Source organism: Bactrocera dorsalis, chromosome 4 (assembly GCF_023373825.1).
Source record: "Bactrocera dorsalis isolate Fly_Bdor chromosome 4, ASM2337382v1, whole genome shotgun sequence".
Lineage (NCBI taxonomy): Eukaryota > Metazoa > Arthropoda > Insecta > Diptera > Tephritidae > Bactrocera > Bactrocera dorsalis.
Genome location: NC_064306.1, coordinates 25,354,654 through 25,374,774, shown reverse-complemented (window position 1 = coordinate 25,374,774; position 20,121 = coordinate 25,354,654). Strand labels below are relative to the sequence as shown.

At 37.3% G+C, this 20,121-nt stretch overlaps 3 protein-coding genes across 8 annotated transcripts in view; all 3 read right to left on the bottom strand.

Moving 5' to 3' along the window:
• LOC105221877 (annexin B11) overlaps positions 1–9,323 on the bottom strand; it is a 28,966-nt gene extending 19,643 nt beyond the window's left edge. For 2 of the 6 annotated variants that reach the window (XM_049455993.1, XM_049455996.1), the window contains exons 1-2: positions 9,213–9,323; positions 8,610–8,763 (exon numbers count right to left, since the gene is read on the bottom strand). The gene's annotated coding sequence lies outside the window, so the exon portion shown is untranslated. Of the gene's footprint in view, positions 1–8,609 lie in introns of all 6 variants that reach the window. The other 4 variants (XM_049455997.1, XM_049455994.1, XM_049455992.1 and 1 more) reach the window with 4 other exon arrangements.
• Positions 9,324–10,273: 950 nt separating this feature from the next.
• Positions 10,274–13,828, bottom strand: LOC105221886 (pickpocket protein 28). The gene is made up of 9 exons (XM_029548584.2): positions 13,226–13,828; positions 12,970–13,170; positions 12,792–12,912; positions 12,585–12,733; positions 12,401–12,516; positions 12,240–12,328; positions 10,901–11,486; positions 10,653–10,843; positions 10,274–10,582 (listed from the first exon to the last, which is right to left on the bottom strand). The coding sequence occupies exons 1-9, from the start codon at positions 13,384–13,386 to the stop codon at positions 10,409–10,411; spliced, it is 1,788 nt and encodes a 595-aa protein (XP_029404444.2). The 5' UTR covers positions 13,387–13,828; the 3' UTR covers positions 10,274–10,408.
• Positions 13,829–15,384: 1,556 nt separating this feature from the next.
• LOC105221878 (glutathione hydrolase 1 proenzyme) lies at positions 15,385–17,815 on the bottom strand. Its single transcript, XM_011199015.4, has 4 exons — positions 17,515–17,815; positions 16,593–17,439; positions 16,326–16,522; positions 15,385–16,259 (listed from the first exon to the last, which is right to left on the bottom strand). The coding sequence occupies exons 1-4, from the start codon at positions 17,724–17,726 to the stop codon at positions 15,755–15,757; spliced, it is 1,761 nt and encodes a 586-aa protein (XP_011197317.2). The 5' UTR covers positions 17,727–17,815; the 3' UTR covers positions 15,385–15,754.
• Positions 17,816–20,121: the final 2,306 nt, after the last annotated feature.

Sequence of the window (20,121 nt, the reverse complement as noted above, 5' to 3'; positions counted from 1 at the left end):
TAAATAATATCACACAAATATAATTATAATGATATAGGATATCTGGTGAAACTGTAGAAAGCCAGTATGGCAGAAACATTAATTATTGATTTTATTTTTTTTTCAAAAATCTGCCAAAGTAAATTCGTAAGGCGTTCTAGCAATATTTTATCAACCACATGTCTTATGAAACTCTTGAAGATATACTATATATAAAATATATATATATTTCCCAGTTCTTTCAAATATTTGAACCAATATTTTCCAAAGCTTTCAGAGGCGAATATAAAAGTTGTAATCCTTTCAAGCTCTCAAATTAAAAAATTATGATTTGTGATATTTTCAAGAAGTTAAAGGAGTTTGAAAGACGCTACCAAGGCCATTATACAGAAAGCATGATTGGGGATTGTTTGTAGAGTTTACTAAGAGAAACTTCTACGGAAAATGACTGTTAATTTTTCAACATTAAAAGTCTTTTTTAAAATGTACATATGTATGTATTAGGGTTTTTTTTATTGAATTATTAATTTTTTTCTGGCTGGCTAGGTCATGTTGTCCGGATGGATGAAAACACTCCAGCTCTGAAAGTATTCGACGCAGTACCCGCCGGGGGAAGCAGAGGAAGAGGAAGACCTCCACTCCGTTGGAAGGACCAAGTGGAGAAGGACCTGGCTTCGCTTGGAATATCCAATTGGCGCCACGTAGCGAAAAAAAGAAACGACTGGCGCGCGGTTGTTAACTCGGCTATAATCGCGTAAGCGGTGTCTACGCCAATTAAGAAGAAGAAGATTAATTTTTTTCAGTCCCGTCACGAAATTTCCTTGGAAATACCTTAAAAAAATTCCCTCAAAATTTTAGCCCTTAATATTAACATTAAGCATAAAATTTTTTCATAGAAAATACACTACAATCGTGAGTTTTTATCTTTAAATTCCTACAGATCAGAGGTATTTATGGCATCGCAATGTTAATGTAAAGGGCTAAAATTTTCAGAGAATTTTTTTTAGGGTATTTCCAAGGAAATTTCGTGACGGGGCTGAAAAATTTTAATAGTTCAAAACAAAAAAAAAAATAGAAACACCCTAATATATATGTATATTGCAAGAATAAATTTCTTAATAAACTAAAGGGTGATTTTTTAAGAGCTTGATAACTTTTTTTAAAAAAAAAACGCATAAAATTTGCAAAATCTCATCGGTTCTTTATTTGAAACGTTAGATTGGTTCATGACATTTACTTTTTGAAGATAATTTCATTTAAATGTTGACCGCGGCTGCGTCTTAGGTGGTCCATTCGGAAAGTCCAATTTTGGGCAACTTTTTCGAGCATTTCGGCCGGAATAGCCCGAATTTCTTCGGAAATGTTGTCTTCCAAAGCTGGAATAGTTGCTGGCTTATTTCTGTAGACTTTAGACTTGACGTAGCCCCACAAAAAATAGTCTAAAGGCGTTAAATCGCATGATCTTGGTGGCCAACTTACGGGTCCATTTCTTGAGATGAATTGTTGTCCGAAGTTTTCCCTCAAAATGGCCATAGAATCGCGAGCTGTGTGGCATGTAGCGCCATCTTGTTGAAACCACATGTCAACCAAGTTCAGTTCTTCCATTTTTGGCAACAAAAAGTTTGTTAGCATCGAACGATAGCGATCGCCATTCACCGTAACGTTGCGTCCAACAGCATCTTTGAAAAAATACGGTCCAATGATTCCACCAGCGTACAAACCACACCAAACAGTGCATTTTTCGGGATGCATGGGCAGTTCTTGAACGGCTTCTGGTTGCTCTTCACCCCAAATGCGGCAATTTTGCTTATTTACGTAGCCATTCAACCAGAAATGAGCCTCATCGCTGAACAAAATTTGTCGATAAACACATTTCGAACCGAACACTGATTTTGGTAATAAAATTCAATGATTTGCAAGCGTTGCTCGTTAGTAAGTCTATTCATGATGAAATGTCAAAGCATACTGAGCATCTTTCTCTTTGACACCATGTCTGAAATCCCACGTGATCTGTCAAATACTAATGCATGAAAATCCTAACCTCAAAAAAATCACCCGTTATTTATATGCAAACTGATTGTGTATTTTTTTACGTTGCATTTTTTGATTTTTTTTTACATGAAAGCAAATGTAATTTGGTGTTTTTTGAGAAATTTGGAACATTGTGGTTAGTGTTGGCCTTCTGAAAAATATATTTTTAAGCTTTCTTGTGCGGTTTTATTATATTTAAGTATTTCATCATCTTATAGCCTAAACCGAACCTAAGCGGTTATATACTGTTCCAAATATTTTTATTATTTTATTTTATTAATATATGTACATACATACATATGTATGTTTAGGAATGCACACAGAAAATTTCATATCGTTCCGGTGAATATTTCCGAAGTTATACGTAAATTTGAAAAGACGTCTCAGAATGCTTGGATGTGCGATCCAAACATTAAACTCGTTTTCTTTTTTTAAATGGTGTTTTCAAAGCCGGTGACCAACATTACTCGAAAACGGCTAAACCGATTAGTCTGACATTCTAACCATCTTCTTAAATATTATTATAATGATTAACATAATTTTATTTTAATTCATAAATATTTTTTATAAAAAATTGAAGTTCTTTTTTTACACCCCGCCATTTTGTCAAAAAATTGTATTTGCTTATTTCTCAAACTAATTACTATATTTAATTTTTACTTTAACGAAATCTGTTTGTTTTTTTTAATTCCAGGAGATTCTATTAGTCAGGAGTCTCATTTTGGTATTCTGGCAGATACAGTATAGTAGTATACTGTATAGTAAATTACGATTGTGACAATTACAGACATGAGACAATCGTGACAAGCAGAATACCGATATAAGCCTTAAAATCTGTTAAAAGATACATAATATGTGAATATATTTTTGGATCAGAAAAATTCTGATATTTTAGATTTTTTTCGGACTTCTAACTTTATATAACCCCTAAAAATACACTATCAAGATCAGTTTAGACGTCGCTAAGATACAGCTCCCTGTTAAAGATTGACGATCCTAGAGAAATTAATACTGTTCTATAATCAGCGCAAATCTGTAAAAACGTGTAAGAATGTTATCTCAAAGTAGCAGGAACTAAAATTTACATAACCTCACAAAATACATCATCATATATTCCATATAATATTATTGTAATAATATATTAGAAAAAGAAGTGTTTAACATCTTTAATGAACGAAAGTAAGTCAAAATTACAATGATGTGGTACATACTTGTATGTATGTTTTCGTGTGTAACTGTTCTACTATGCTGCGCTTAACTCGTTCAATACCCAATCATACCCAAAATAGTTCTTGAAGAAAATCAGAAGTCGAATTTGGGATAAATTTATCTTTTTACATATAGGATTACAGTAGAGGCCCGCTAATCCGGATCAATTAAAACCGACCCCTATCCGGAATATAAGGGAGTCCGGATTACCAAAGACATATCAGAACTAAGTATTAAGAAAAAATATTTATAAATTTCTGTTTGTTTATTATAACAAATAATACACATGTTTCAAAAAACAAACTTAAAACAATGCATTGAAAATAAACGTTAGAAATTTGTATGTATCAAGCGATGTAATAAAATTCTAAATTTAATTGAAAAAATCGGTTAATTTTGTTTGGTGAACGCTTTTTTGTTTAGTCTCCATTGCTCGCTGCCGTAGCGTTCTAAGAATACACAAACTGTCCGAGTCAACGTTATTTTCCTCTGACCATTGTATACAGGTGCTGAAGCTTTTAATAGCGTCTTCATGTTTAGCTTTTGGTTCATTGTTTTCGACTTCTTCAACGGAGGAATCGTCGTCACTATGGAGGGGTAAATGGTCGTTATGTCCAATAAGCCATTCACTAATTTCAGATTGTCCCTGAATAGAGAAGAATTTTTTGCCAACATTTTGCTACTGTATCAGACGACAGCTTGTCCCAAGAATTCGCAAGCAAAAAAACAGCATCCTTTATTGTGAGATTTTTAATAACTTTGGAAACATCATTTTCTTCCAAAGACAGGATATGCACCAAGAGGCTTTTGAGATAATACAACGGTTGGTTAAACGTATTGCGTTTTGGTCCATTGGTTGGATAAGAGCTGTGTAGTTAGGTCGAAGAAATATGGTTATAATTTTACCATCATCGCTCGTAAGCTGCGCAATCGATGCGTGATAAGAAGCATTATGAACTAGTAAAATAGCTTTTCCATCTGGGTTGTTTTCCGCTTGAAAATCCTTTACTTGTTTGACAAACGACTCGTGAAACCATTTTACGTAAATAGTTGAAATCATCCAGGCATTTTTTGTCGAGTAATATTCAACTGGAACATCGCTACAGTTCTTAAAAGCTCTGGGATTTTCCGCTTATCCAATGACCACCATTTTAAGTTTATGTGTGCCATCACCGTTTGCTCAAGCAAGAAATGTTACTCTCTCTTTAGAGGTTTTTCTCCCTGGAGCACTTATTTCTACAGCAGACACCCATGTTTGAGCAGGAAGTAATTTCCAGAATATTGGGGATTCACACGAGTATGAAACAAAGCGCACGTATAAGTGGCGAAATAAAGTGCGAAGCGAATGTAGTGAATATTAAACATATGATCCGGATTAGAGAATACTGATAGCGAATGTCGGTCCGGATTACAAGGGACATAATAGAAATTTTGAATTTTTTAACTCTGTCCGGATTACAGTGAAATCCGGATTAGGCCGTGTCCGGATTAGCGGGCCTCTACTGTATATATATATATATAAATGATCAGGATGACGCTGAAAAGAGGAAATCCGGTTGACTATCTGTCAGTCCGTCTGTGCAAGCTGGAACTTGAGTAAAAATTGAGATACCTCGATGAAACTTAGTATGCGGGTTCCGTGGAACAAAAAAAGTACGAGTTCGTTGATGGGCGTAATAGGACCACTGCCACGTCCACAAATCGTTATCAACCGAAAACATATAAAGTGTCGAAACTAAGCACTAAATCAAGATATAGAACTGTAATTTGGCACAGAAGATTGCAGTAGCAAGAGGCACCTGTGAGCAAAAAGTTTTTCAAAAAAAGTGGTCGTGGCCCCGCCCTCTAATATGTGTAATGAACACATATCCTAAACTTCTAAAGCTACAATAAGCAAATTTGCTGAACGCAAATACTATAAGAACTCCTACCGACAATGTAAAAATGGATGAAGCCGGAAGATAACTCCATTTACTCACCATATAACGGTACCGTTCAAAACTACTAAAAGCGCAGTAAATCAATAACTAATTTCGCCTGAACTGACGTTGAGCGGCACCAAGAGCTCCGTCAGGATCGGGAAGAACCTCTCCGAGCCGTTCGATACCAAACGAGGTTTTAGACTTTTTTAATCTGCTGCTGGAGAAAATAGTTCCAGCTGCAGAACTTAATCGAGCAGGTACAATCTTTTATAAGAGTGTACAGCTGCTGGCGTATGCCGATGATATTGATATCATCGGTCCCAACACCCGCGCCGTTAGTTCTGCTTTCTCCAGACTGGACAAGGAAGCAAAACAAATGGGTCTGGCAGTGAACGAGGGCAAGACGAAATATCTCCTGTCATCAAACAAACAGTCGTCGCACTCGCGACTTGGCACTCACGTCACTGTTGACAGTCATAACTTTGAAGTTGTAGATAATTTCGTCTATCTTGGAACCAGCGTAAACACCACCAACAATGTCAGCCTAGAAATCCAACGCAGGATAACTCTTGCCAACAGGTGCTACTTCGGACTGAGTAGGCAATTGAGAAGCAAAGTCCTCTTTCGACAGACAAAAACCAAACTCTATAAGTCACTCATAATTCCCGTCCTGCTATACGGTGCAGAGGCTTGGACGATGTCAACAACGGATGAGTCGACGTTACGAGTTTTCGAGAGAAAAATTCTGCGAAAGATTTATGGTCCTTTGCGCGTTTGCCACAGCGAATATCGTATCCGATGGAACGATGAGCTGTACGAGATATACGACGATATTGACATAGTTCAGCGAATTAAAAGACAGCGGCTACGCTGGCTAGGTCATGTTGTCCGTATTGGATGAAAACACTTCAGCTCTGAAAGTATTCGACGCAGTACCCGCCGGGGGAAGCAGAGGAAGAGGAAGACCTCCACTCCGTTGGAAGGACCAAGTGGAGAAGGACCTGGCTTCGCTTGGAATATCCAATTGGCGCCACGTAGCAAAAAGAAGAAACGACTAGCGCGCGGTTGTTAACTCGGCTATAATTGCGTAAGCGGTGTCTACGCCAATTAAGAAGAGAAGAATTACGCCTGAGATATTGAATTTTACCTCCGAGATGGTACGAGAGGGCTTTTTGAAAGACGTGGCAACGCCCACAATTTGGTGAAATCACCTATCTCGGGACCCGACGGACCAAATTAGGCACGTAGTACTCCTCTAACATTCTTACTTTACGTTAAGAAAATGGGCGAAATCGGACTAAAACCGTGCCTACTTCCCATATAACACAAATTTAAATTGCACTTGATTCGTTCACTTTCCAATACACAAATCCAGAAGTAATTAATATAATGGGATTAAACTTTGCACGAATAATTCCTTTAGTGCATGCCACCTTATTATGGGTCAATGTGTGAGATATACAAATGAAATTTAGACAGAATCCTTTCCTGACGATAGTAATTCTGTGCATCAAAAATAGGTTGCATCGGGTCAAAATTTTCTTGAGCCCCCATACACCTAATATGAAGAATTTCCAACTTCCTGGTGTCTTTTTCTGCATATATCGGCCAAATATTTAAGTTATCTCAATGAAAATTATAAAACATGCCTTTGTGCCTAAAATATTGTATATACTTGACCTCTAGTTGACGTTTTACAGCTTAGGGGTTTTCCTTGGCTGCAAATTGCAAGAGTATAAAATGTTCGGTTGCCCCCGACTCCTTACTTGTTCTCATTACTGTTAATGTCGTCATAGCACCCAAAATATTTGTTTAACTGTTCACACGGGCAGACAACAGCCACTTTCTTTTTGTTTCTTTTTGGCGGTTGTCACCATCTAGGCAAATAGAAGTTAAGCCCGTTAAACAAGAAGGTGTGGTGAAGCGACATTGAGTCGCCGTGCTCATTGACTTTTGGTTGTAGTTGTTGAAAATGAATGAAATTATGCCAATCTATGAAAAAGAAAATTTGAGGACGTATTTTTATAAGCTTTGGACTAAAGTTATTCAAGTGCAGTGATTGCCCTTTACGGTATATTTGAGATAATGTATGACTTGAATACACTTATTAAAAACATTTGATAAATTATAATGTCATTTCATAATTTATTACGTCTCCGTTTGGCAAGATTTCAATCTAGCCGTTCAGGTATTTCTAGCTGCAAAACACCAAACCTACACAATGCAGTCAACTTGATTTTGGACCTCAACTTGAAATGATATGAGAGTTGGCATAGCTCTCTTTTTGGGCTTTATTATGGTTTATTTTCAAGATATAGAGCAACACTTCTAACTATTTGTTTTGCGATAAAAGTACTGGTTTTTGGTCTGAAGGGCCTCGTAACCTTAGCCCAATTTTTTTTAGGAGAAAAGTTCAAACCAGTAAGCGCCTACTGTAGCTAACTCCTTAAGAAAACTATATTCACATAAAAGGCGTGGTTACCACTTGGAAAACTATAGCAAAACTCACGATATATTTATTGTAAGGTCTTTAACCGGCTACATAACATACACAACTGTAGATTTACGACGGCCTATCCAATCATTTTAAAAGCACATGCATATTAGTTTATTATCAGATTCTGTGAAATTCAGATTGGTATTAATTTGTCAAAATTTAATTATTAATTAAGTTTTTAATTTCAAATTCTCTATAGTCATTAAAAATTGTTTTCTAATAATATGCTGATATGCTAAAGTTCTTTCTATTCTACTCCATGGTATTCTCTCTCTCTTGCTAAGAGTGGCTCAGACATGTACATACATATGTATGTGTAAACGAACGCATCTACAATTTATATATGCATGTACATATGTATGTATGGATATAGTATGTACAAATATGAATAAGTAGCATATGCAATAAAAATTGATATAAAGTAGAGGTGGGCAAATAAAAGGCAATGAATTCAGACAGAGAGTCATGTGATGAGAGAAAACGCGAATATACTACCTAAAGGGAGTTTTCAATAGATAAAAAAATACGTGATGAATAAAGCTAAAACACAACTGATCAAATATCGAATGTGAACTGATCTGGTTATAGTGGAAATGTACATATGCACCTACCAAGAGAGTATATGTATTTGGATGAATGATATATTGCAGTTCAGACCGCCTTGCATATTAGCGAAGCAAATATGTATGTATTATTGCGGAGTATATAAATACATATACATACATACATACATAATTATGTATACACTTGTACATCATAGGTATGTATGTATGAAATTTCCAAACATTCAAGTAATTTTCACACGATCACGCACAATGGCCTTCAAACTGTGCGCCGCTTTGCAGATGGAGCAATTCACACACTCCCGACGACTTGTGAGTTTGCAAGTGACCTTGATGCAGTAAACGAGTGGCGGTATTTATGGCAAGAGCCATAAACATTTTCGAAGCGGCTGCGAGTGAAAAACTTACATTTCCAATTAGCAGTAAAATATTTCAGTTGCAGTGAAAGTCCCGCAGACGTATGTAGAAAGTTTGCTCGTTTGGTTGGGTTGCAGTGGTTGGCTATTCCAATAACTTGTGAGGTGTGTGTATAGGCACAATAGTGTGAATAAACTTCGTTTAGCTTTTAGATGGAAATAAAAATAATACCAGCTGTATTAACAATAGAAACACGCACGCACTGAGCTTCACTTAAAGCATTTTATGCACAGAATTATTATTATCTTATAACACACGTCTATGTGTATGTACATAAGTATGTATACGACTTGTAGTCGAAGAACAATCGCGATATTTTATCTTTTCCACACTTTTCTTTACTTCTTTGTTATTCTGTTGTTGTTGCACATTAAGAGCGATCTACGTTTCCTTTTATGCTGGTTCGTCCGCAGCTCATACACAATCACACGCACACATACAAATTATATTTTTACTTGAGATTGAGTGACTTAAAACCGGTAAATATACATAGTCAATATTACTACCCACAAGAATTACTTTCAATTAAACAACAAAGCGGCGAAAATTATTATTTCTTTCAAACATCAATTGACGTATAACCAAATGCCTTACCGATAAAAATTACCAACCGTATCACTCGAAAGTTGTTGTTGAACTGAAAACAAATGAACTTTTTAATGGACTTTAAATGAACCAGAGAACTTAAAACATCTATGAATGAACACAACAAGTTTTGTTGCTGTTCGAACCTACATGGGTTGCCGAAGTGTTATGTTAAAATAGGCATGATGCGAGAGCTTTCAACAACAATAAAGCTTCGTAGGTTTGAAACTGTGCTAATATGGTGTTGCCAGAAAAAGTAAATGTGGAGAGCAAAAGTAGAAAATACTCTGGTCCAAAAAATCGCCGAATAAAACTAGTAATAACAGTTAAATGTTAGTAGGCCTGTATACGCAGACAGAGCGTAAGCGTGAAACAGATTGATTTTTAGTTTATCTCTAAATTTCAATCATTTAAACGTGATGTGATCGAACATTAAATGTTCCCACAATACGAGTATGTCGGAAGCAAAAGCTTCCAATAGTATTAATAATGCGATATACAAAAACATGTGAAATTTATTCCGAATCGTCGTTTATTAGATTTGTCTGCGGATTAACCTGTGACATGTGGAAACATACCTAACCAGCCCTCTTAATAATAATATTAATAATAAACATATTTAAAACTAACGCTAACTAAGAACAAGAAAAAAGGTTAACTTCAGTTTGTAACTGTACTCTTCACAATTAAAAAAATTTTCCATATAAAAACTTTAGTTTAAATGACAGATATATGCTATAAAGGTCCTATATGGACGGTTCCGAAAAATGAGTACGTTCTTGGAGAGAAAAATACGTGTGCAAAAATTCAGATCAATATCTCAAAATCTGAGGGTCTAAATGAAATCAAATTGTCACGCTGATCTTTCACATATCTATTTTACATAGTGCCCGACGTTTCCTTCTGGGTGTTACAAACTTTGTTTTGAACGTAATTCACCCTGTTGAAAACTTGACAACTAGAAAACTTTTAAAATTTAAAACACCTGACAAAAATTATACTATATTTTAGCTTTATTTCAATTTCAAGTAATAAGTAAAGTTATCTTGACTTGAAGATGTTCCTGATAATTCCAGCTAAGGTGTTTACAGAGTTTATTTTCTGAAATCAGAGCTTTATCTCGAAATTCTGGTGGATATAGTATGCGTTGTTTTGAAACAAGGGTAGAATATGTTAAAAAGAGGCTTCGCAGGAGGATCAACGGTTCATTCTGTGTAAGGAAACAAACCTTCCTTCTCCATATCGATATTTAAAATTTGATCATTTCGTATTGACATCTTTTTCATTAAGCCATTGTATAACATTTGGCTGTTATAACCATTGAAAGGCTTCAAAGGGCGACGACACCTGGCTAATGGTTTTCTCGCAAAAAATGGATGCTGCAGATAATAAAAATCACTTTATGGCTATTGCACGTAGAATAAAGATCCACATTTTATATGTTCATACCTTATTACCCAAAAGAAGTCCATTTCCATTTGCACCTTTTCGAAGTTTCCTTGCAGTCACTCGACGCACAACACATGGCAGTCGCCTCAATATCAAATCGAAAATTGGGCGAATAAAGAAGAAGTAGAAGAACTCAGGTACTGATATAACCCCGAAACCAACCATCAAACTCATAATGCCACCAGTTTGTGCTAATTGAAGTAAAAAGGGAACTCTCAATTATTTAACATTAATTCCGGGCAACTTACAGAGGTAATCCGTAAAGCTGGTATACGGTGATCTAATTTTGGATCTAAACAAATCATCGGCGAAGTAAACTTGCACCAAAACGAAGTTTTCATGTATTTCTTGCTTTGTGAAATTTCTAAAGAACTCATCTCTAAAAACAAAAGACGTGTTTGCCAGCGGTGTCCGGTAGACAGTTGGAAAGTATTCCAAATTGAAACAACCCGGTAAGCACTCTCGCTTACAAGCCACGTGCTGCTCATCATTGACCTCCGCCTCGGCTTTGGATTCACAATTAAAATCTTTCACATGACAGACACTGGCGTTGGGATAGATGAGTGGCATGTGATATGGAATGCACTGACAGCGACGTAGATAATATTTAGAATCACATTCCATTTCGCAATTCCGTCTTGTGTAGTAACGGAAATATAACAATTCCAGTTCGTTATTGAAGAGACATTGGCGACGTTTTGGAGTTATACTGCGAGTCGAAGGCAGCGCCTTTGAACTGTCGATGTTCAACCGAAAACGATGTTGATAACCTGGTTGGACGGATAACCCGGTCTCTTTAACATGCGGTGTGTCGATGGGATTGTGAGGGATCACCTGGTGATTGGAGTAATGAAAATTTTATAATTTATGAAACAATGTATAGACACGGTAAAATAACCCCATTAATTGCCACTGGATAGAAAAGCACGCGGCTTCCAAGTTAAGCACTATTTGAAGAGCGTAATTTTGTTCGCATGGTTTTATATCGAACTTAAATAAAACAGATCTGCAGATGTTTTCGATACTTCAAAATGTTAAGTATGGCCTTTCAAAGATCCTATTGTCATAAATCAACTGTGCTGACTGATTTATACAAATATTTGTCCATAGATTTGTTGATCGAAATCAACTAGTGTATTGAAGAGAGCAGAGCTCAAAGAAAGAAAAAAGAGAAGTGACGACTCAAATGCGACTATGTCACACCTATTCCTGTCCGAAGGTTAACTTAGCAAAATTGATTTGACGAAAGAATATAAGAAAGGTTAAAATAAAAGCGAAATAAGATTATATCTACATAAAGAGAAAAACTCTAGCTCTCTTGGAGTAAGAAATTAAATTGAATTGAGAAAGGGTTGGATTATTTTCTACGTCCAAATATGGGAAATACTTTCGACATTAGTTAATTTGAAGCATGTTAAATTGCTGACCGGCGAAAAAGGGAAAATCTATGGGATGAATAACGCAATACAGGATTAATAGATATTATAACTATTGGATTTACGATCATATAATAATTATTTAGGAAATGGTCTACAACATTTTGAACCAAAACTGATACTTATGAAAAATTGTAATTCGTTAACTTACCTTCAACCCGGTACTGAACGTTGACGAACAAATATATTCGCTAAGGTTAGCATTGAGTACGAAAGTAAATCCCAAAGTAACACCTGCGCCTGAAATCAGAACATGATATTATTTCGCAGTTTCTCTAACTTTGCATCATTCGAAGATAAAATATTCATTACCGACGGCCGTACGAGGATAATAGTAAAGCGGCAGCTTATCGGCATAACCAGTCTCTAAATTCCAGTCTACAGGTATGGTGCCAATAGAAGAAGTGAAATCACGCACAAATATATATCTGAAGAATACACAAATACTTTTAAGTAATTTAGAGCTGTAGCTACAACTAAGTAGGGCATAACCCACTTTCCCTTGTATAAATAGGATGGATGTAAGATATTGAAGGCACAACAAATTCCTTCATCCATAAGTACCTCTCGATAGAAATCAGTACAACGGTCTTCCTTGTTGCCAAAGCGGCAATAGACAATCATATTGTCGCACGTTTGACCATTCTGCGGAGAGAAAGAACCACTAATTGCAAAATTAAATACAAGAAATCTTTGTTTTCACCACGCGCCAGATGAAGTTCGTGAACGTGTCGTCCTTTGAGGCGGGTTTTAAGTCATCGAACTGACTATAATCCACGTCTTGAAAGCATATCTTTTGAGTCATGGCATAGCCCAACGAATGTCTGTAGAGAGAGAGGAACTATTCCGCGTTGAACGTTATTATATTTCATGGCAATTACCGCGTAAAGTTTTCAGTTTGGCTGCGCAGTGCTTGGTTCATGTTACAGATAGTGATCGCTGGAAAGGGTGTGGTGCGTATTTGAGTCGTATGCGCCTCCAAGCCAATAATAACCGGTGTCGTTTCCCAACGCGTGTACACGTTCGTCGCAAAATTTATGGCCACAGTTATAACAGTCACAAACCAGATGAGAAAGTAAGCCCTATTTTTAATTGTTGGCATTTCTTAGAAGATTTTGTGATAATTTTTTTTTTTACCTTTCCCAGATGCGCAATTGCGGATTGCCAACATAAATGAGTCCTTGCAGTGTTGTTTGCCCTAAAAATTGTGTTACATAATCGCCAATGATTTTAAGAATCCCCTTGCATTTATTGTTTTTGTAAGGCTTTTTCTTGCCACCAATCGAACTGCTGTTCATTTCTGGATTACTTTATATTTCGCTGCTTAAGATATTCTTCCACAACTGTCTACACATGAATGGACTTTGAAATTACGAAACCATGTGAAGTCATCGAAGTTTGTGGCTAATTGCTACCGTTAAAATAACGTGAGAAGGCGTGACAACTGGGGTTAATTATGATAAAAGCTCTGTTAAGTATCGTTCCTCTAGTACCTCCTTACAAATGGGAATTTAAAATCAATTATGTGTGCTATACAAAGGCTGTCGATTAATTGTAGTTCATTTTTAGCCGAACAGGAAATACGCAAGAACATATTAAAGAACTTTCGGAAGGACGCAACACTTGGTAATATTTCCCATTACAAAGTGGATGTGTCTATTATCAGTAATATTTAAAAAGAACAGACAAAATAAATAAATAGTAGTAGTACTTAAAAGCTGAATCGAAGAAGGCTCTGATGGCCATCACGACGAACGATTTTTCCTAGTGCTATGATGACTGGAAAATTCGTTGTATTGCAGCGGGAGAGGATTACTTTGAAGGAGAAGAAATGGACAAAATTCAATCAAAATTTCGATTTGATCACAGTAGCATATTTATATTGCAGTTGATGAGACCACTAATTCGTTCAAGTCAAGGTGTCAATTTCTTGACAGCAAAACTCAAGCACACTGCTTTAGAAAAGTACTATTTGCTATTCATTATTATTATTATTATTGTTCGAGTGCGATGCTTTGGGGCTATCTATAAATTACGTCACATGAATTAAATGACTTTTTAACCCCTCCCCCTGTCCTTGTCACAAGTTGTCACATTTTGAACAACAATTACCCTCTGAAGAACAACAAAGCGGCTGGCGTCGATGAATTAGCGGCCGAGCTATTCAAATACGGCGAGCTATTCAAATAGGATGAGAGCATGCCCGATGATTGAAACCTAAGTGTGCTCTGCCCAATCTACAAAAAGGCGCCAATTACCGTGGCATAAACCTCCTTAGTATAGCATATAAGGTCTTATCGAGCGTATTGTGTGAAAGGCAGTATCCTTCGTCAACAAACTGATTGCCTTACCAAAGTTCCGTCAGAATCGGGAAGGACCTGTCTGAACAGTTCGGTACCAAGCGAGGTTTAGGACAGAGAGACACTGTCGTGTGACTTTCCAATCTATTTGCTGGAGGACATAATACGAGCTGCAGCGCTAAATAGAGAAGGTCCAATCTCCTATAATAGTGTACAGCTGCTGATGATATTGATATCATTGGCCTCAAACGTCGCGCTTAGCGCAGTTAGTTCTGCTTTCTACAGACTTGATAAGAAAGCAAAACGCATGGGCCTGGCAGTGAACGAGGACAAGACGGAATATCTGCTGTTATCAAACAAACAGTCATCGCATTCGCGGAATGGCTCACACGTCATTGTTGACAGTCATAACTTTGCTATTGGTGCGGATGCATGGACGAGGGCAATTGAGAAGTAAAGTCCTCCTTCGACGAACAAACGCCAAACTCTATAAGTCCTTCATTGTTCCCGTCCTGTTATATGGTGTGGAGGAATGGACAATGACAACATCTGATGAGTCGACGTTGCGAGTTTTCGAGAGAAAAGTTCTACGAAAGATTTATGGTCCTTTGCGCGTTGGCCACGGCGAATATCGCATTCGATGGAACGATGAGCTGTACGAGATATACGACGACATTGACATAGTTCAGCGAATTAAGAGACAGCGGTTACGCTGGCTAGGTCATGTTGTCCGGATGGATGAAAACACTCCGGTTCTGAAAGTGTTCAACGCAGTACCCGCCGCGGGAAGCAGAGGAAGAGGAAGACCTCCACTCCGTTGGAAGGACCTGGCTTCGCTTGGAATATCCAATAGGCGCCACGTAGCGAAGAGAAGAAATGACTGGCGCGCTATTGTTGACTCGACTATAACCGCGTAAGCGCTGTATACGCCAGGAAAGAAGAAGAAGAGACTAAGAACATGTAGGCTGATTTGATAGAAATAACAAATGTGACTGACTATTGTTGCATTCTGAACTTTATGTCGCAGACTATAGTTTATTTAAGATAAGATCTTGTTTAAATTTTATGGAGGGTTTTTAGTTTTCGGCACTGTATTTGAGCTTGAAATCAGTAATATTGTATTTGTATAATTTATGATATTTAAATAAAGTAGCGTAATAAATTTCAACAAGTCACTAAGTATTATTTTATCATATAATTTGGATAAGCAAATAGTATTATACTATAGTACTTTTGTTTCATATTTGTATTCTAAACACGATTTTTTTATAAGCGTAATACTTTCTTTTTTTACGATTTTGTCTTTCACTATTATCACATTTTATCGATATTAAACTGTAGAGCTCACATTCAAAGTACTTCGTCCTTAAAAACCGCGAACATCGCCTTCTTTACGATAGTCGGCATTACCAAAAATTTGGCCCGTAACTCTTTCAATGCCACAAACGGCCGAACCACGCTCCCGATAACGTTTCGTTCGGTGCCCCTTGGCTTCCAAAGCCTTAACCACATTTTGCAAGATCCCATACTCATATTCAAGAATATTCGGTTCTAGTTGATGATGGAAACGAGGTGCGTCAATGGCCTGTTTAATATTCTGCTCCAGCCAGAGTATGCGAACCAAAATATGTACCAAAACCGATATGATTTTCGTGCCGCCGGCGGCGCCAGTCACCAAACGCACTACGCCATGCTGATCGGTAACGATAATGGGACTCATTGAAGACATTGGCGAAGCACCGGGCTTAATGCGATTCTTATACGGCATATTCGGTAAATCGAAGTAATTTTGAAGGCCTTCGATGGTGAAGTCCGACAAGGCGTTATTGAAGAGAATACCAGTGCGTGCACCAATCTTGCCACTGCCAAAGCTATGTTAGGTTATGTTAATTTTTGTTATTCTTAAATTTATTTCAGTTATAGTGGCGCTGACTTACTAAAAGTTGATGGAACTTGTTGCGGCGACGGCATCACCATTCGAAGCCATAACCGATATATGTGCTGTTCCATGCTCTACACGTGTAACGAGAGACTCGCTGGCGCCATAACTTGTAGCATCCCTAAAAGTACGCTCTTCGTCTATCAGATAAGCTAAATGACGTGCATATGAGGAGTTTGTAAGATTTGTCAGCTCCTGCGAAATATGGAGAAGCAATATATGTACATGTAACAACTACTCAAGTGAGCAACAATATCCCTCGTACCTCTTCTTGCATCTCTACGTCCAGATTCCAACGTTGAACGAAACCAAATTTCAGCGCCTCAACTATATGATGTATCCCGCTGGCATCGATGTCATTTTCCTTAGCGAATTTCTTACTAAATTTCTGCAAAATCTTCATCACAAAACCCACGACATAACCACTACCGGGCGGTGGTGTGAAATGTAGCGTATACGGACCTAATGTAACATTGGGTGAGAACGTCAGCTCTGCCGTCAGATTGCTCAGATCCACTTCACTGATGGGACTACCTAAATCGCGCAAATCTTTCACTACTTTTTCCATAAGATAGCCATTATAAAAATCACTGGGTCCGTCACGCGCCAGCGCTTCATAAGTGCGACAAAGGACATCCGGTGGATGTACGTGCGCGCCCGTCCTATAAACTTGCCCTGTTTCCGGATCTACGAACATTTTGCGCAAAACTTCATTTTCCTTAAGCAGATTGCCATTGATATACACGGAGTCCCGTTGGTGCTTGGTGAGTGTATAGCCTTGGCGGCAGAGTCTTGTTGTCGGTTCCACCAGTTGCCGCCAGGGTAACTTTCCAAAATGTTGATGGGCCACCGCATAGCCGGCAACTTCAGCAGGCACCGCAATACCCAAAGCCGACTGGAAAATTGTGCTTACATTTCCCTCCGGCAATCGGAATTCTAGTGGTGCGCGTTCTCTGCTCAGTATGCTGTAGCCTCGCTGTTCGCTGCTTGAGTAAATATTGATGAGTACACCGCCACCGAGCCCCATGCTCTGCATAGCAAGCAGTCCATTGCAGAAAAGCGTCGCGATGGCGGCGTCAACCGCGCTGCCACCCGACTTTTGCATGACATCTCTGTATTGGAAATTTATTTTAAACACTTTCTACACATACACATACATATATATTTATGGATGCACGTGAAATTACCTGCCAATTCTACTGCAGACATCGCTGTCAGAGCAGACCGCACCGTTTTCGAACACGTGTAGCGGTGAGAATGAGGGTGGCTGCGGCGTTTCCGGATTCGGCGGTCGCAATAATTGGCTACTTTGCAGCGAAGAATTCCGTTGCTTAGAGAGTTTGTAGAATAAAAACACTACAGCGCTTAGTACAATTACACCGCCGTGAATTAAATTCATCACTACAACGTGATATCGAAAAGGTTGCGCAATAACTCAATAAATACTTTCTATGCAGCAATATTTACTTTATGGCCATTTCATGAGCGCCAAATGTCAAGTTTCGGAAAACGTCCTGACAGCTAGGACATGCGCATTGGCCGACGATTTTCACCAAAGCCAAACTGCTGGTCATGTTCGAAATCGATAAACGGATTCTTTGTCTTAATTGCATCGAACGATCCATTTCAAATTTTATCGAGAAGTATATCTTCAGAAAGATAATGAAATATTCACTAGCAAGCACAATTATCTGCAGAATTTGCGAAGAGGACATTTCTTCAGTTGCATAATTTTGAAAGCAAAAATAGTTCCTAAGTTATACTAGCGTAGTTGTTAGACTTTTTCCTGAAGAAATCACCATCTCTTCCTTGTCGATCAAAATATTGTAAGATCTTTGATTCTGAAAAATTTCTGTAGCACATAAAAGTGCCAATTTTGAGAGAAGGGCATAGATGCAATCGCAATTTGCAAAACGACCTACATATGTATTAATTAGAGTGGAGCTTAAAAAATAGAGGTTCGACATTTTAAGGCCTGTATGCAAAATTATTGTGATAGAAAATGATGGTTGAACGTGAGTCTGCCGTCCAAAAAGCAAAGAGATGTGCGTCCGCTACACGGCTAAGTCCTTAAAACCCTGTGGTCGCAATATAATGGTTTAAGGCTGGTTCTCATATTGTGGTGTGGGACTGGTTTTTGGATATAAGAACACATGCACCGCCATATATACATACATATATAAAATTTTAAATAAGATCAAAGTTTATGCTGAATGGAATTCGCCTTGCATCAAGACAATTCCAAAAAGAAAGCGAACCGAAATATACTTCGGGTTTTGCAAAAAATAATTTACAGATCATGGTGTTAGCGTTATGGCTTGGCCAGCGCAACCAGCAGATCTGAATCCAACCAAAACTTATGGAAAATTGTTAAGCTAAATATTGGACCATTTTTGGATAAGAGTTTCCACATGTCGCTAGTTCTTTTTTCCTTGGCAACCTGCTTTGTTTTTGTTTAAGTCAAATTTTACATTTCTGTCAATATTGACAGTTTTCGTACTTTTAGTATTTTGGAATATTACGGCTCAATAATCGAGCAGAGTAAGCGAAGATAATATTGTTAAAATCGAAAACATTTAACATTGGGTAAAAACTACGAAAATTAGCAGCTGAGTTTTTGATCATTATTTCAGATAATACAAACAAGTTCAGTTTCGAATCTAAGTATTTTTTAAGAACGTTGAATCGAAGAACTATATTTATTAGTTTCCACCCATTTTTACCTTCGGAGAAAGTTGACAGAATAAAATTGCTATTTTTACCAATAACCCCTGTTTCTAAATGGGAGACTGAGACCTGATATTGCACATCTCACAAATTAAATTATCTAAACAATACTCTAAAGCCTGTTTGTAACTTGTTTTGATTTGGAAAATATGAATCTGATCTATCAGATTACCTACTCGTATTCCATTACCAAGATAGATGAATTAGAAATTTCTGAACATCAGAATTTCAGTTCCACCAATTTTATAAAAAGTGTTAAAATTTAAAAGAGTTTCATTTAATCTTTAAATCATTAGTCTATAGAATATTTCTACTAAAATTGATCCTACTTGAAGTTTTATGCTAGTGCTGACGAATTAAAATACCAAAATTCTCCTTAAATTTTATTTTATTTATTTATTCTTTCTCTTTTCGATTCATTGTATATTTAGCAAGAAAAGAAGGGCTAAATATTGGTGGTGTTAAATTACTTGAAACATGAAGATAACTATATTAAATATAGTAGTCTCTATACAGTTTAATATCATAATTTGATATCGACCATCTAATATAAAATTCTACTAAGTTACAATGTGGGCCAAGTTTTGAGAATCTTTTGAGAACGTCTTCTGTAGTGACTTCAATGGCATGATGCGTGTGCAGCAACGTCAATCCGATCAATCGTCAATGTTTCCAATACAGTAGTCGGTAACTTGTTGCCTTTTGGCTTTTACTTCTGTCCTCAATGTCAGTGCCAGTGATCAAGTTCACCTTTGAGCTTTATTGTCGTTATCCAAAAGTCCTTTGAATCTATCTATCAAGCAGTTAATAATATTTTCCATATCTTTGGTTTTCAAAGCACATACTTTTTCTGGAAACAGCAACTCAGTTGAAATCCATTCAATACTTCTCTGAATAGCGCGTCTTCAAATTTTCGCTGATTGTATCCAATGAAACACTGAGACCTTGTAGATTTCTTCGGAAGTTCTCACGCAGAAATTTTCGCGTTTTGTTTGTCGGCCGCAGATCCTTAGTTTTTCTTCGTCAATTTTCAGTTCTGTTGTCATTCGTGTCTGAATAAATGTATG

Bases quoted from the DNA above. Each gene is read 5' to 3' on its own strand.
- LOC105221886 (XM_029548584.2), bottom strand. From the start codon at position 13,386: ATGAACAGCAGTTCGATTGGTGGCAAGAAAAAGCCTTACAAAAACAAT. The intron at 12,517-12,584 runs GTGGGTTATGCC...TGTATTCTTCAG, and splicing joins TCCTATTTATACAAGGGAAA to ATATATATTTGTGCGTGATT. The intron at 12,329-12,400 runs GTAATGAATATT...TTCTGATTTCAG, and splicing joins TTATCCTCGTACGGCCGTCG to GCGCAGGTGTTACTTTGGGA.
- LOC105221878 (XM_011199015.4), bottom strand. From the start codon at position 17,726: ATGAATTTAATTCACGGCGGTGTAATTGTACTAAGCGCTGTAGTGTTT. The intron at 17,440-17,514 runs GTAATTTCACGT...TTTCCAATACAG, and splicing joins GTCTGCAGTAGAATTGGCAG to AGATGTCATGCAAAAGTCGG. The intron at 16,260-16,325 runs GTAAGTCAGCGC...AACCTAACATAG, and splicing joins ACAAGTTCCATCAACTTTTA to CTTTGGCAGTGGCAAGATTG.